Source organism: Aphis gossypii, chromosome 1, assembly GCF_020184175.1.
Source record: "Aphis gossypii isolate Hap1 chromosome 1, ASM2018417v2, whole genome shotgun sequence".
NCBI classification, from domain to species: domain Eukaryota; kingdom Metazoa; phylum Arthropoda; class Insecta; order Hemiptera; family Aphididae; genus Aphis; species Aphis gossypii.
In genome coordinates this window covers 19,602,572-19,619,714 of record NC_065530.1, presented here as the reverse complement: position 1 = coordinate 19,619,714, position 17,143 = coordinate 19,602,572, and the positions used below count along the sequence as shown (strand labels likewise).

The window sequence follows — 17,143 nt, the reverse complement described above, 5'->3', positions numbered from 1 at the left end:
AATGTCGTGACCACTGTATATTATACTATTAAAAAGAGGTAAAATTAGTTTTTTAAAACCATCAACATCCAAAAGGTGATTGTGGGTCCCATATGAAAAATAAAATTGACTTTTTACGTATTTATGTGTGTATATTTTTCATGCAATGTACAACACACCGTATTATAGATGTGAAATTTTGAGAGTCAAAACTTACCGTCTCTCACAAAGTTTATGTGCATAATTTGGTTTTTCAAAAAATATTTTTTTAGGGCTTTTATGTTAATTTTTTGAATATTATAAATTATTATTCACGTAAAGGATTGGGTGATGTAGAGCTTAAATGTAATATATTATATTAATGTATTTTTTGTACAACGCTGTGATAACGTTGATATTTAAATATAGTTCAGCTAGTAAAAAGTAACCGATGTGCGACTATGGTGACAACATTACACCGATTATAAAAAAATAAACATTTTTATTTTAAATTAATGTTTCTACGTATCGATTTTTTTGTTCGTCAATATTCAATAGGTCTATATTGTACTTACATCTGATGTATTAATTTCTTCAATGTTGATCTTTTTGCCGCTTATAATTTTGAATTCTTATTGTTTGAGTCTTAAATCTATAGACCTTGTTCATAATGCTCTTAATTTAAAAGTCACTGATTGTATTTTTTTGAACTTAAGAATGCTATATTTCATTATATATGTAGATAGATTTTAATAGCCGTAAGGCGTAAATGCATAGTAGTCACTAGTCAATAGATACTAATGAATGAATTAAATAACTTGTTTTAATATTAGAAACTGTTATACTGATAAAATAAATATTTGATATTTTAGTTTTGAATAATCACTACAATCTCAGTAATAATTATTATTGTTCATTCATATTGAATCTTGAATTACAACTGAAAAATAAGTATGTTTATATAAACATACTCCTTTTAAGATTGCATAGGCAACAAATATGCGGTTAATGCGGTTACCAGCCTTATCAGGATTGATAAGTTAGTATAATGCATTGGAAAAACCTAGGTGGATTGTTCCACCAAGACGAATTAGATACAGTTCATTATCACGGTCTTAGATCATACTTGTTTATTATTTACTTTCCGTTATCGTTGATAAACGGACGGCAAAGCCGCAGTCTTTTTTCAAATCGGGAATAGTGATGATCATTTGACTCTTTTGAGTTTAGGCGTCTTGATATTAAAAAATTACATCCGAATAATACGATTATAGTGCGTCAAAATGGTGTACTTACACTTTCCGACGAATCTGACCGAAGAAGAACTCATGCTGCAAAACAAGTATCAAAAATTGAGAAAAAAGGTAATATTACTTAAATGCAAATCTCATATTACAACTCTTATTGTATAACTATTGTAAACTCACTTTGTCTAGAAAAAAGCATTGCAAGTTCAAAAAACACCTCGTCCTGAACCTGAACCTTCGCCTGTACTCAATCCCAAAAGGCCTAAAGAAACGGCTCGTGATGCCAGGGAAATAGCAAAAAAACTATTGAAGTCTGGTGCTATAGGACCAATAAAAAAAGTACCGAATCGTACAGACCAGGAATCATTTAAGAGACCTTGTGGAATGGAACGTAAATTGTTGACTACCACCCAGGCTTTGAGTAGCTATCAACCATTTTCAGCAGCTTCTCCTTCTCCAGTAAAGTCTGATGTCATTCCCGATAGTACTCCAAAGGCTACTCCTACTACTAAATTCTCTGTATGTATTATATTATATCTTGGAGTAACCTATGGTTTTTATTATTTAAAACTTGTTGTGGTTGTAGAATTTATATAGTAGCTTTGTTTCTTCCACTTCTAAAACCACTCCACCAGCTCCAAGTTCACCAGAACCAGTTCCTGAAACACCTACTCGTAAAGATATCACTATATTTGTTGGAGGAAGTAGTTCAATGACTGAAGAATTTTTAAGATCTACGTTTAGTAAATTTGGTCCAATAATTAATATATCAATGGAAATAGAAAAAAAGTGAGTTTTATACCTAATATTTTATTTATTTCAAAAATCTAATTCATTAAACAATTTTGCTTTAGTCGAGGGTTCATCACTTTCAACTCCCCAGATACTGCTGAGAAAGCAGTAACTCAAGTAATTAATTCTAAATACTTAAAATCTCGCTTAAAATGTATTATTATAATTCATAAATTTAAATGCTTATATAGATGAATACTACTACAGTATCTGGTATTAAATTAAAAGTTTCAATTTCCCGAAATCAACCTATTGAATTTGGCGATAAAGGAGTTAATTCGTGGAATGCCATTGGTAAGCACTTTATTAATAATCTTAAATTTTTAATTCAATATTTGACATAATTTGTACATATTTTATGATATTTTATATATAAATTCATTAAATTATTATTTATTAGAAATATTCATTAATAATACTAAAAATTATTTTTTTATTTTGAAATGTTTGTACTATAAATTGTATACCTAATGTAAAAAATAGTATGAAAAATATTTATTTAAGTTTGAAATTAATAAATTTTTCAATTAAATCATATTTTGCCAAGTGTTGTCGCGGGATAATTTGTTCAACAAATATACATGTCTTTTATTAATCGTTTAGTTATTTAGAACATATGCTTATTATACCACCAATGTGTGTTTTAAAAAAAAAAAAATTAGAACAGATCATATTCTTTGGGTTATGTGTGTAAATTGTATGCATAATTGTATGTTTATATTGATATAATGCACAAGTATATAGGTTTAGAATAATTTATGTTCATACTTATGTTTTTATGATGATTTAATTAAAATTTTGATTTTTGAAAATCTTAAGTATGCTGCTGGGATCATTTTTTCAAATACTTTGATTGTTACACCATTTAAAGAACTTTAAATCTTGTGATGATACCAATTTTTATTTTTATTGAAAAAAATAGGATTTTAGTTATTTAATTTGGTATGTTAAAGATTGTAGTTCCTTGCGCCCATAAATCTGCCAAAAATGGCTGACCCCCATAAATCCGCCAATGGGTCCATGTTTGGAAGATAAGAGAGATAACATTTAACTGTTTTAGTATTTAATTTTCCTCAGTCAACATTTTATAATTATTAAAGTAATTTCAGAATATAATAAATATTAAATTATTGAATTGAATTCTATACTAGATCTAATTGTGCATTTTTATATTTTAATTTTTTTTAATACATATATTTGTAATATTATTTTTAAAATTGTTAACAATATATTAATTATTGAAATATTAATTTCCAAATAGTACCAATCATATTTATTTTCAATTTATGTAGAGTTTCGTACTAAAATGCTCGTCATAAAATAAAAACATTAATTTTTAGGAAAACATTTAACATATTATACAGAAATGGAGAAATAAGCATTTCTATAATTGACAAAATGGATAAATTAAACATTTTCAATCTTTTATTTTTAAAGTTTTCATTGCATAGAATTGTTTTTAAGTATAGTTTGTTATAATTTAAGAGCTAATAAAATATATGGAACTCCTACAATTTTCAAGCCTTAATTAGTTAATTATAACATTTATAACCAAGTATTAGAGTGCTATTATGACTGATTATAATCTACCTTTAAAGTGTCTTGGTTATATCCAACTGTTTAACCATCTTACTGACAACCCTTCTTATATATTGTCTTTTTAAAAGAATAGTGTCTATTAACTATATTCTGGTTCACAACAGAACGCACCTGGGTGGCTACCAAGATTTTTCTAAACTCTTATACCCCTCACCAATTTCACATATCTGTAATATTAGTGTGAGTTAACATCTGTTGTTACTATCAGTTTACGTATGTAAAACATGTTTGTTCTCTCGTTTGCCAAAGTATATGCTAAGTGTATCTTCAATTTCTATTGGAATAGCCTTTGATAGCCTAGATTCCCTTATTGCTTGTTAGACCTATGGCTATATAAAATACAACTAGCAATGTGTGGTTTCTTGTCCATTGTGCATACTGCATTAGTCTTGCAAATGGCTGAATTAATGTTGTTATATGCCATGATATCTTATTTTCTATTTTAACTTTGTTATGTTATACTTAAATGTATAACATAAAAACAGTATAAAAAATTAAATTAGTTCTCATCTGAAAAAAAATTACTATCACCACAGAATACTCTTTAAACGTTATAAAAACATGAATACATTCATTATAAAGTTAAAATAGGGGTTAGCACTAACCATGTTTTTTAAATAATTCTGTATTGTAATTTTAAAATTTCAATTTATAATAAAATCACATTTAAGTATTTTTTTTCACTTTTATTAAATTCATAAAAATAAATAATTGATAAAATACATAATATAATAATGAATTAGTTGTGAATTATTATAACATTATTATATTATAATAATCGATACATAAAATATTATAATTTTTGAACCTTAATACATAAATATAGTTTGTAGATATTATTACATATTTCAGTTGTGCAACAATTATTTTATTTAAAAATGTTTGAATATCAGATAATATTTAATATCATAATAATTCTTAACATGTAGCTCTTAGGCTAATCTCTCCTTGAATTCAGCTAAAATAATTCAACCTAAAAGTGAGTTAAATTTAAACCCATGGTGAAAATATTCTTTTATTCAGAAATTATAAACTGATAACTAAAATGTTTATAACATATTAATTTAGATGTACAGTTTTTAATTATCAAAACTAATGTTTACTATTTTTTAATTCTAGCTACTAATAAATCTCAAAAGGGAAATCAACGAGATGATCGTTCACTGGTGACATATGATGATTTATTTTAATAAGTTATTTTTATTTATTTTAAATTTTAATTATATAATAGATATTTTTTTTTTATGACTGAGTGCTAAAAATAATATGTTTATGTAATTTTTATAAATTGTTTATTAAAAAAAATATATTACTGATGTGTTCTGTAAATTAATTTATTGTTAACTTGAAAAATTAATTTAGTAATTATGACACAAAATAAATTGTGTAACAAAATTTGTAGTTACCACAAACACATGGGTTATAATAAAAAAAACACAACTTTGAGATTTCAGTTATTTACTCAGAAGTGGAGATTTTTAATCTAGATTCTAGACAATATCTATTCTGTAGATAACCATACAAATTAAAAATTATAATCATAGTTTTGCATTTATCTACTTATAAAGCCTTAATGAAACAAAACATTTAATAAATAAACTAAGATCTATGCCGGAAGTGTCTAATGACTTAAATTGGATGTTTGATGATTTGGTACCTAAAGGGTACCTCACATGGCTTATAATCAAGTTAAAGAAATTTAGTCATCTGATCATACTTATTGTATTTAGTATTTTAGTTGGCAATTTGTGATTTCATATTATGTTAGACGCCACTGTTGAGACTATAGACAACAGTAAATTGCGTCTAATAATACTTACTAGTAATAAATCTTAATAGTTACCTAATTTCGCCATTTCTACTCAAACCTATAACTATGATCTATGTATAATAGGTATATCCTAGTCTAGAAATTTAGGATAATCCAGAGTGTTTTTAATTCACTTTGCTTTACCCTGTTAAACATAAAATAGCGGAATATCATTAAACATTTTAATCGATTATTAAATAATTTTTAACGAAGTTATTGATGTACCTACGTACCTATATATAATATTTGTGTTTTAATCGCCGTTATTTAATATAACGGCCAATGATTGTAAACGATTTATACGAACGATATGAAAAACAGCAAATATAACGTTTCCATTGATTGGATTATAATCAACGACGTTTCTAAATAAAACAACAATGCGTTTCAAAAATATTTTAGAAAAAAAATCGTGTAAAACAAAATTGTAAGGAAAAGTTAGGGACACAAACGAAAATCGTATAATCGTATATACGTATAGTGTTAGGTGTTTTGAATTTAAGCTCTAAAAATTGACAATGACAGGAACGACTGTTGTTTTATATGTAGGTATACTAGGTATAGGGTAAACATGTTTTTTAACAATCATGCTATACAATTGAATATTAAAATATCGAAATGCAAAACTTAAAGAAACAACGAACGGTTAGCAACAATAACAATAACAACAGTGCCGCAACAACCCACGATAATATGGGTGGGGTGTGGCTACTGATTGGGAGGGAATTGAAAATCCCAATGGTGATGGTGTATGGTCTTCTCGTTGCCGAACCCCAAGATCAGCAGACCGGCGAGTATGATGCTCAGGAAGCACAGGGCGGCCTGCAGGTCGCGCCGCTTCTCCGTGTCCTCCGGGACCACTTGCTGGACAACTTTGGTGAACAGACTGCACACGTTCGAGTGACACAACCGGAACAGCTGACAGCTGAGTTCGGTGATGGACGGGTCGGCGGCGGACAGATCGACAGCGCCGACGGGTAGTCTGCCATTTTTGCCGCGGTCGTGGTGGTCGGCGTTGGCGGTCGAACGCGGCGAGGACGGAGGTTTGCTGCGTCGACGCGGTGGCGTGGGAGCGGCCAACACGCTGGCCCGATCTTCATCCGAATCCACTTCCGGGTACATGGAAGACACGCGCGAAGACTGAACCGACGCGTTGTCGTCCTGCAATTGCGGCGGCACGTGATGCGTCGCGACGAGGTCGTCGGCCGCACGCGACGCCGCTTGAACGGCGGCTGCTGTAGCGGCGTTCTGTTGCAGCTGTTGCAGAGACGGATGCTGTACCGCCGCAGTGGCGAACTGAGCGATTTTTAGACTCGATCCGGACACGTCGTCGACGGCCATTCGCTGCCCGAGTATGTCGGCCACGATCATCCTGCCCACTTGTAGCTCTTCGACGGTTATGCGTTGCGCTCGCACTGCGGCGACACCGTTGGCCGCAGAGGCCGTTTCGGACACCATCGCGTAACCGTTGCAGTTACAGTCGTCTTCCGCGGTTACCGACATACCGGACGTCGGTCGGTCCACGTACTCGGTGACCTGGGACGACGTTCGGGATCTGGGTCGGTCGACGGGGGCGGCCGCGGCGGTGCAGGTCTGCAGCGTGTTCGGAGAGACGTGTCGTCGAGTCGTCGATCCTCCGGACTTTGTCGCCCGACCGTCGTCCGACTCGGTCGAACAGCAAGACCCGTCGTCGTCGTGGTCGTCCGACGCGTAATCGGCTGGCGACGGGTCGGTCTGAACGGCCACGGACACGTCGTCGGTGGCGGAAACGGTGTTTTGGGCGGCAGACGCTAGCAGAGCGCGAGAAACGTCGGCAAAAAAATCGTTAGACGATGTTACAGACGTTTCTCGCCGATCTAAAAAAGGAACCAAGGCCGAATCGGTGTTCCTGCGCCGGTGAGGTTCGGGCGTGTTAACAGCGTCGTCGGCCGGTCTCGACTTGCGAGGTGGCGGCGGTGGTGACGGCAACGGCCGAAGTTTCATCTTTTCGATCACGTCGCCCGAGCACAACGTGGCCGCAGCTTTGGCCGTTCCGTCGATTCTGTCTGCGCCGTCGCCTTTGCTGTCGTCGTGATGGACGCCACTGCCGTCGTCGGCCACGTCGCCGTACTCGTGTTCGCGGACCGGCAACCGTCGCCGAAGCGGTCGAGACGGTCCCAGGGTGTTGTAGGCTCGTGCCGGTCTGGACGGCGGAGGCAGTTTAGCGGTGCTGCAACCGTTGTCCGCATCCGCGGGCGGCTTTGCATTTCTGTCGGAATAGCTGTACGATCTCGGTATGGTGAAAAACGCTCCGAACTCTTGACTTTTGATAACGTCGTACGATTTCTTCCTCCTGTGACGTGCCGGCGACTGTGGCGGTAACAGGAGCGACGCTGCAGAGGACGGCGACGATTTGTCCACCGTCGCGTAACCGACGACCGCGGCCGATGCCGCGGTTGCCGTCAATTGCGGCGGAGGGGGTCGCGGAGGCGTCGAGCCCGTGGACCTCGCGGGCCCTGCAGTACCGTTGACCGAATGCATTACTGTCGCAAACCGCTCTTCGACGTCCGCTTCCGACGTCAGCGACATCCGCGAACGGCGAAGCGGTGGTGTAGGCGCTCCTGTACTGCCGCCTCCGTTTACTGCCCACGAGGGCCGACCGCCGTTGTCGGTTACCGTCGACGAAATGTCGCGGTCGGAACCGGCCAACGAAGTCCTGGACCGACGCATTGGAGCTTTTGGCACGGTGTCTGAAAAGTTCATTGACGGCTGGAACCCCTGTAACGAAAAATAAACTATCAGATTTAAAATATTAAACAATTTATTAAACAGCGCGTGTAACGGGTATACCGATATTTTGTGCGTAGTCCAGTTTTTTGGATCCGATAATATTTTTTAAAGATTATGTATTACGCTTAATACCTGACCTACTACTATTTTTAAATTTCTTCACACGTATATACTATATGATATGTCTCATCAGCCGTTTAAACAGTTTTTCGTGTTTGCAGTTAAGTATTTTTTAAACACAATACTAAAGTTATAAATAAATTAAAAAGAAATTTGATCCGATGAAATTTTAAATTTATATGTATAATGTATATATATTATATATATATTAACTTCTCTAAGTCTATAATGAGCTTGTGTTGGAGTGGATCGATCGAATTACACAATATAAATAAAATATCGTATATAACTATACGTAGTTATACTTACTTTCGACTGAAGGGGGACAAGTTCCCTCCTATATGTACTAACCTGCATAATCTATAATACCTACCTATATATTACGATGTCGTCGACCGACTTCCTTTTGATATATTATAATAATTTATATTTTATATTTAAACCCTAGGAAATTGCCGTAAAAGTATGCCGTTTTATTCTGATTAATAAATTATTCGATTATTGCGGTTAAGTTACGCGAATTGTATACGCTTATCGTACTGACAAAATTGTTATATAGGTACCTACATTTGTGAACGAAATAGAAGCACGTTTTGACATCTGTGTGATTTTACCGCTATGACCTGTGCTCCTAGTGTTAAATTATATACTCATTTCCTGACAAAGCGTATTTCGGTGAAGATAACGACAATATAAAAATAATAATTACATACTATACAAGTGTACAGTAGTATATAAATGTATAATAGTATATTATACTGAAACTATAATAGGAACATTTTTTTAGCTGTAATAAATATACAACTGTTTTTCGAGACGAGCCAATTAATTATAAAAATACAGTAGGTATATATGTATATTGTATATAAATTAAAATTATTGTTGGATCCAATTTATTTTTATATATAAGCTAAAAATTGTTTAAAAAAACAATGGTTGTAAGTTCACGACATATGACTCATCGTCGGCAAGAAATACCGATCAAGGATAAGATTTTAAAATAGTATGGTAATTATAAAATTTTCGACATCAAATAACATGAAAGCCGATCGACTGACGACTAAGTACTTGAATATTCTTAGTGCATACAAAAAATATACATAAACATAGAATATTTTGAAAATAACTGATGTTATCACAGTGTTGTAGATGGAGAAATTACAATCATATCTAAAACGACTAAAACAACAGTGGTTGTGACTGATAAAAAATAATAATAATAAAGTAAAGAAAATATGAATAAAATCGATTTAAAAATACAAATTAGAATAACATATAAAACTGTTACACAAAGGGTTTAATGAGTGAATTTTGTTAAATATGAAAATAAAATAATATTTATATACAATAGACAAACTAATTATACGACTAACATATTTGGTATGAAGCTCGAGAATTCACTTCTGCTGCATAGTATATATTACTATGTTTCTTGTGACCTAGTTATTATGTAGGTGTGTATGCCACTATAATATATATTGATATTGTCAATTTCAAATTAAATATTTTTCGTTGTAAAAAACAATCCCGAACAAAGGGATCAGTAGTGGATCAGCATTTCTTTCTAAGGATTGTTTAAAACAACTTAACGTGTGTACTATTACTGCAGTATTTAACTGGAGTAAAGTATACGTATACCGTAAGTTTACATTCAATATGTGAAGAATTCCTATATCATCGAAGTATTATTTATTAATTTGGCAATATTTGTCCGCAATCGTATCGTTTTTGGAGTTAATTGCTATATTTTAACCATCCACAACCGTGTATCCAGTTTATAGTGTATCACTGACTTATATTGTTCGTAATTTCTTAAATAGAAAACGTTGGTTAACTAATTTTTGCAAAACAAATCACATGTCAATACCTATTACCGACGCACGACGTGCTGAGAAAAAATATTTTGAAAATTATATCAAAATCGAATTGTCAAACAGCCATCGTGTAATATTACCTATTTTTAATCATTTTATTTTTCTCCAACATAAAAATTATTAATAAATTATTAAATAGAAATTGATTAAAATACTACTACAAATTTGAAATTACACCGAATCAAATCTGCTATAAAACGTGATAGCAGTAAAAATGAAAAAATTTAAAAACTAATATATTCCTTGCTTCGTTTAGAATTTTTAGTTATAAATATGTCAAAACAAATTTTAAATAACTAGAAAATAAAGCAACAATTTACATTAAAATATTATTATATATTTACGCTGCAAATAGAGTATAATCTTACTTAATAGCTAACGCACAAATGCATAAACGCAGAAACATATATTCGCCTGGTGGTCGGAAGAAGGTCAAACTTAACAAAAGTATAATATAGAAAATAGTAGATCTATATATAATATGCTATATGCATATGGTTTATCGTAATATATAAAAATTAGTAGTAGCTTTGTACCTAATGATTTACGAGATATTTATTTATACTTTTTAATTTTGTTTTCAGAAATTAATATTTTAGATTGGTAGGTATTTTGAATTTTCTATTTTAGCACAGTAAACAATTGACGTCAACAGTATAATCTGTAAAGTGTGTTAAATAACAGTCAAGCTTAATTGTTACAACAGTAGTTTTTAAAATAAAAATAAAATAAGTTAGTCTGTGTTGGGTATATCGGGAATAGTTTTAAAATATTTATTTTACGGAAAAAACGTGATCGTGTACAGTACTAAAATTAAAAAATTATCTATTTTAAATTTTTAAATAATAATCTATGGTATAAGTATTAGGCATAAATAATATATACTTACGATTTGTGACTGGCTTCTCTTTCTGGACAAATCAATCATCGACCGCGTGTCAAACGTGGAAAACTTGGCCATGCGTTGTCTGGTTGGTGGTTTTGGTGGCATTTGTGTGACGGTAGCAGCAGTCGTCTGCCTGACGGAGGTCCTCCAGGGCACTCCAGATGGTAGTATTGGATTCTGTGACGGTTCAAACGTCTGACTGGTGATGATGTTCTCGGGAGTATAGTCTTCCACATCTTTCTTCAATGGCCTGGTGCCACCGAACGATTTCGGCATCGTGCTGAACCGATCAGCGACATAAGATCGCTCAGTGTTCGCATCAGTTGTAGTATGCCGGTTAGGCCTTCTCAGCGAATTGGTCCGCGACGGTCTCACCGGCGTGGAGATGCCATTACTTGATTCATGATTGTTTCTTGCAATCGCACCGTTATCGTTATTGTTAACGCCTTCCACGGACCGTGTCCGATTCGACCGGAAAACGTCTCTGATTTCCGACGACAAGTAATTACTGATGTGCACGTCACCTCGACTTAGACCTTTCTCGCGTAGGAAAAACTCGTCAGAATCAATTTCCTCAATCACGCCCGATCGGTGTTCGGACAAACTTTTCGTGTCCTTCGATCGACAGTCGTCGCTCAGCGATATCACCTCCTGTAGATCGCTGTCGCCAAATTCTGCCAACGATTCCTTGGATACCTGTAATGGAGGCTCATCTAACTCTTCTTCCACAGCCAGCGTGGCAGTCTGTTCTTCCGTTGGAGCTGGCGTCGACTCTTTGTGTGATCGAAAGAAACGCCGGTGGAAAGAATCTTTTCGTTTGTAATTGTTCTGTTCTGATTCTCCTCCGTCGGAGGATGGTGGTGGCGTCTTTGCTTTGTTCGTCGCGTTTGTTTTCCTACGTTTCGAAAATATCCTTGGGTATGTGCCGAAATCCATTATCCGAGGTTTCGGACTGTCCGGTTTCGATATTTTTGATGCGTCCGACCAAGTACGCCCCCGCAAACTCGGTATAGACAGTCGGGAACCACCGATTTTCACGGATTTTGACGGTTTCGGAGATTCCGATGTCGTTCTAGATAAACTAAAACGTGGTAAAGAGAACCGACCACTTTTCGTCTCATCTCGGACACTCTTTGTCTCATCCGTGCTAGATTCATTCGGGTCCACAGATCTTCGAGAAAAGTGCCCAAAGGCCGTAGAAAAGTTCACTTTAGGTGCGTTGAATGTGAACTTTTTTGGCAAAGTGGCGAACTGGCCGAATTTTCGGCGGGACTTTTCACCGTTGGGTGTATCTACGACTATTTTTTGCTTAGGTTTTCGTTTAGTTACTCCTTGCAACTTAGTACGTAGTATGTCTGCTTTGACTTTAACTTTTTGTTGGAACACTTTCATACGTGTGTTACTTGACTCCACATCACCCACAGATGAGTTTTCGTTCTCACCCTCATAAATTGATTCTTCGGATCGTACATCTTTTTTATCAACATTTCCGTCTTCGTCATCGTCATCATTGTCCTCTTCGTCATCATCTTCTTCATCATTGTTGTTGTCATTATCTTCGTCATCTTCTTCTTCTCTGGCTAATCGTAGTTGTCGTTGTTGTTGTTGATCGCTTTCAGGTTCCGAACCCGTGTCGTCGGCCATTACGAGTTCTTCCGTCAACGGTATGCGTAAAAAATGACGACTATCATCCTTTTTCGGATTCACGACGGGCGGAGTCATACGGTCAGCGCTAACTGTTGGCGTGACAGGTTCGTATACGTGATCCCTAAGAAAAAAATTTTAAGTTATCAAAAACAGATCGGGCCAAACATATTTTAAATATTTGTATCAGAAATAATGGCTGGTTCACGTGTGAACGAACGCCGAAAAAAACCGGTGTAACGACAGAAGGGTTAAATTTATTTATTATTTGGCGACAATGACAGAGACAGAGGATTCGGCATGCCAAGAATCCTCTCGTGAGAGAGCAAAAACTTATTTATAGGTGTCTGTTGGTCCGGAGCTAAAAGTAGACGTAGAATGGTTAAGATCCGTCGTGTACCTATATACTGCATACAGTGTATAACATTTTTTTTATACTTTTTATTCATTTATCTGATAATAAAATATTTAAAATTGATATAACAATGCGTGATAGCATTATGTTCAATATAAAAAACATAAATTTTATATCTAATTTATAATTTGGGTGTATTGTTTTATTGATATTATAGTAGGTACGCAAAATATAATATAATGTGTTGGTAACGAGTGTCGTATAAATATAGAATAGCTATAAAAAAAAAAGTGTGTAGAAAAACCGCTAGATTTATAGCCATGAAATTATGCTTATTAATTATATTTAAACACACCCAATTATAAAGACCCGATTTAAAACCAAACATCAAATTTAGTAACTTCATAATTAAGTATATTATATAATGTTTTAAATATTTCACTTTTTGTTTCGTTATATGTGTCTGATCAATTTAATGATGTTGTATACTCACCCCATGTCTGTACGTATCTTATATTAAAATCATGCAGTACAAATTTTCAAGTTAATTACGAATTCAACAGTGTGCTTGGCATCTTTGGAGGAAATTTAATCTGTTGTTCAATGGTGTCGGAAGACCAGCGGCTGCAAGTGATTTCCGGACTACACTGAATCGTCGTAAGGCTATACATTCCCCGGTTTCGACATCGCCGCCACGCGCTATACAATCGCGCTCGATTATACGGAGAGAAAAATCGAAATTGCCGTAACGGTTGCCAAATGTGTTTTGGCCGTCCGGCATAACACGAATATTTAGACGAGAAGAGTGTGTTCGTTTTTTTTTTCACTACCAAGTTCCAACTAATATCATCTCTGGGCCAATATAGTTGAGATTTTTATCATTTTACACAGCCAAATGGTATATTTACTAGTGTACTAAAGTCTACTGCAGGTATTTAATAACATAAAATAGCGCTAGTGTCAATGCACTCTTTATTATTAAATTGATTGAACTATCGAGATCAAAACTTCAATCGAAATAATTTAATCACGTTATATTTACATATTTATAATATACATCGTTAAATTTATTCGATACAGATGAATACGTTTGAAAAAATAAAATTGTCTTTAGTAACTACAACTATTACAACTACTATATATTATACATAATTGTACGTATTAATGAGATCATATATTATTGTCATAAACATCCGGAAAAACAGCTATTTACTAAAGTCTAAATAAAACAGGAAACGTAAGTAATAGCCTAAAAAACTATTGCGTCTTGAATATAAAATAACATTCAATAATTTAACGCTTAAAAAATATAATATAAGTTTACTTTGGTAATTTTATAAACAATATATTGTTTGTGAACGAAAAATAAATAAATATATTATTAACGCGTACCACATGTGTTAGGATTGGAAATTCTTAGAAATATTTATGGAAATTATGATATCGTATAATGCAAATTATTATAAAATATAGGTAGTGTTTGAGTATTAAGTCTCGTAAAAACACAACAAGCGAATCATCGATGTGTCATTATTATTGTTCTCATTAAAAAAATAGCTTAATGTGTGGGATTGTATACACAATATTATACTTGACCAAAACCAAATACTTAACGAGTGATCGGCCGTCATTGCAGACTGTGAATAATATACAAAAATCGTGTAATTTAAATGTAGATAGGTATGTAGTTTCTTTCAATTTCATCGGAAATCATATTTTATTTTCGATTTGGCTTTGTTTTTTTTTTTTTTTAACGAAACGCCTACTACAACAGGCGATAGTGACGAACTCGTTGGCACACATTTTGACAAGTATGATGCAACATATTACACAGCTGTATAGATGTATAGTTTTTATTTGATTTGTTTTCCATTAAAACCATAAGCTGCAAACGTACTTTAACGGGTTGTCGACGCGCGACGGCGTGATTGACGCCTGGTGGTGTATACTTGCCTTTCATACTTCATCCAAGTCTTTTCATCGAATGGTGGCTTGTTGAGATGTGTCCATGGATATCCACCCACCGACCGTTTTCTCCTCACTTCCTCCCAGTGATAAGTGGCTGGTGGAACGGGCGGTGGTTCTGGCGTCATCGACCTGTCTGTAGATCTGCTGCATCCCGAGGTAGACCTTCCCGATGTAGACCGACCCGGGGTAGATCTGCGTGAAGTAGATCTGCATGGTGTGGACCTGGTTGACGGAGACCTGCCGAGAGTTGGTTGATTCAGCGTTGAATAATAGGGTCCATCCCTGCCACAGGACATCGATTTACGCGAATCTAATATTAAAAAATATTACTCAAATATATTTTAATACCTATGTGAAGAGATATGGTTTATAAAGGGCGAATTATTGATTCTGTTAATTTATATAATTTAACACGATTAATGTTCAAAGCCTTATTAAGTAAATGAAAATATTTCACTGCCGGAGGTAGTGATGGTATCATACATCTTAAATTTCCATAATTGATTTTAATATAAAGGCGGTAAGGAAATAATATTATACGTTATTCTCATTTCGAAAAATTGTAAAAGTAGTAATAATCACACTATTAAAAATCAATTAAAAACCAAAATTACGAGATATAGGTACCTATAATAGCTGTATTTTTTTTTTCGTATAATGTAATTTAACCAAAAATGCAATTTTTAATTTACTTTTATAATAATTTAATAAAATATATATACCTATTTAAAAACTATTAAAAAAACATGTTAAACATGTTGACACCCCCAAACATTTTTTGCAAACTGCAATGGAGGCAACTGCATGAGCCATTCTCCCTCACATCTCAAGGCACTGGGTCAAAGAATACATCAACATTTTTATTTTGTATTTATTTTACAAAATCGACCATATTATTGAACACAAAAACATTTGTATTATCTAAAGATTCATATAACACAGTATTAATATGTGTGTGTATACAGAGTGTTCCAAAAATCCCATATAATTCCAAGTATCTTTGCGAGATACATCCGTGGTATATCAATATAATATTTAAATGCTATTTTTTCAATAGAAATCTATAAGAAAATTCCAATTTATTAGTATACGTTTCTTATAGATTACCTATACTGTTAAAAACAACATTTAGATAATGCCTAATCTATTGATTTGCCAGGAAGTAACGATGATAATTTTGGGATATACGTACTATACATAAACAGTATACCTATACACATATAATGGGTACCGACCTGGTTCTTCCATCGTCACGCGATGAGACTTACGCGATGACGGGTCCAGGCACGAGTATCATTCGCACAGCTTTATTCTTTATTCGTTTCAGATGCGCTTCAGTTTTTGTTTTGATTATATTTTTACAGAGTGTATCGTTTGACTTTGAAGAATTAAGTTGACACACACGCGAGGCGGATCTCGTGCACCGGAGGCGGAAAACCGTTTGTATGCGTGTGTAGCTCGTTTACGACGTGGTCCCGTCTCTCAGACATGTTTGGGTTGCGTCCAATTTCGTCAATTAAAAATAAACTCGACCCTTTGGATTTGTCATATCGCGAAGTGGCCCATATCTTTCACTTTTTTTACTTAGTTTTCCACTCTCCGTCTAAACGATCGAAAATTAAAATCGCAGAGTTTTATTTATCGATGCTTATCCCCCTCAAAGTAACAACATAGATAATAACGATGATATGAATTTAACGGTCATGTTATTCAAACAAAATTCTAAAATTCTATATTGATTTTTGATAAAATATAGAACTGACAAATTTTTTTGAAAAATATATTATATAAAAGTAAACAGTTTTCGGTTGATTTATTGAGTATATATAATAAACAATCGCATATACTGCGCTTAAAACATTAAATTATATAATATATATTATTTATATTATGTGAGTAATACATACTCATTTCCCACCCACATTTACATCAGAAGTAAATAACGATACACGATATAGGTACCGGTACACGCAAATCGTACTCAACTCCATGAAGTACAACATGTGAGAATACAGGGATTACAAGAAACAATATATATAGAAACAATAATAGTTTATAATAATAATGACTATAAAACATTTGTATAATAAAACTAATTTAGGGTATTTGGTTCTTATTAAG

The 17,143-nt window shown here is 34.1% G+C and overlaps 2 protein-coding genes across 4 annotated transcripts; one reads left to right on the top strand and one right to left on the bottom strand.

The window, feature by feature from the left end:
• Positions 1-1,104: 1,104 nt before the first annotated feature.
• Positions 1,105-4,912, top strand: LOC114120078 (negative elongation factor E). The gene is made up of 6 exons (XM_027981881.2): positions 1,105-1,322; positions 1,395-1,724; positions 1,792-1,994; positions 2,060-2,114; positions 2,189-2,291; positions 4,716-4,912. Exons 1-6 carry the CDS (start codon positions 1,242-1,244, stop codon positions 4,784-4,786), a joined length of 843 nt encoding a protein of 280 aa, XP_027837682.2. The 5' UTR covers positions 1,105-1,241; the 3' UTR covers positions 4,787-4,912.
• LOC114120063 (uncharacterized) lies at positions 4,262-16,581 on the bottom strand. Of its 3 annotated transcripts, none has more exons than XM_027981848.2 (4): positions 16,258-16,581; positions 15,008-15,332; positions 11,059-12,823; positions 4,262-8,163 (listed from the first exon to the last, which is right to left on the bottom strand). In XM_027981848.2, exons 1-4 carry the CDS (start codon positions 16,268-16,270, stop codon positions 6,115-6,117), a joined length of 4,152 nt encoding a protein of 1,383 aa, XP_027837649.2. In that variant the 5' UTR covers positions 16,271-16,581; the 3' UTR covers positions 4,262-6,114. The 3 variants fall into 3 exon arrangements, with proteins under 3 accessions (XP_027837649.2, XP_027837650.2, XP_027837651.2); XM_027981849.2 differs by having other exon boundaries at positions 16,291-16,581; XM_027981850.2 differs by lacking the exons at positions 15,008-15,332; positions 16,258-16,581 and adding an exon at positions 13,548-14,004.
• Between the last annotated feature and the right edge of the window lie 562 nt (positions 16,582-17,143).

Bases quoted from the DNA above. Each gene is read 5' to 3' on its own strand.
- LOC114120078 (XM_027981881.2), top strand. From the start codon at position 1,242: ATGGTGTACTTACACTTTCCGACGAATCTGACCGAAGAAGAACTCATG. The intron at 1,323-1,394 runs GTAATATTACTT...CACTTTGTCTAG, and splicing joins ATCAAAAATTGAGAAAAAAG to AAAAAAGCATTGCAAGTTCA. The intron at 2,115-2,188 runs GTAATTAATTCT...ATGCTTATATAG, and splicing joins CTGAGAAAGCAGTAACTCAA to ATGAATACTACTACAGTATC.
- LOC114120063 (XM_027981848.2), bottom strand. The intron at 12,824-15,007 runs GCAAGTATACAC...TTTTTTTCTTAG, and splicing joins ACTTGGATGAAGTATGAAAG to GGATCACGTATACGAACCTG. The intron at 8,164-11,058 runs GTAAGTATATAT...TTTTCGTTACAG, and splicing joins AGAGAAGCCAGTCACAAATC to GGGTTCCAGCCGTCAATGAA.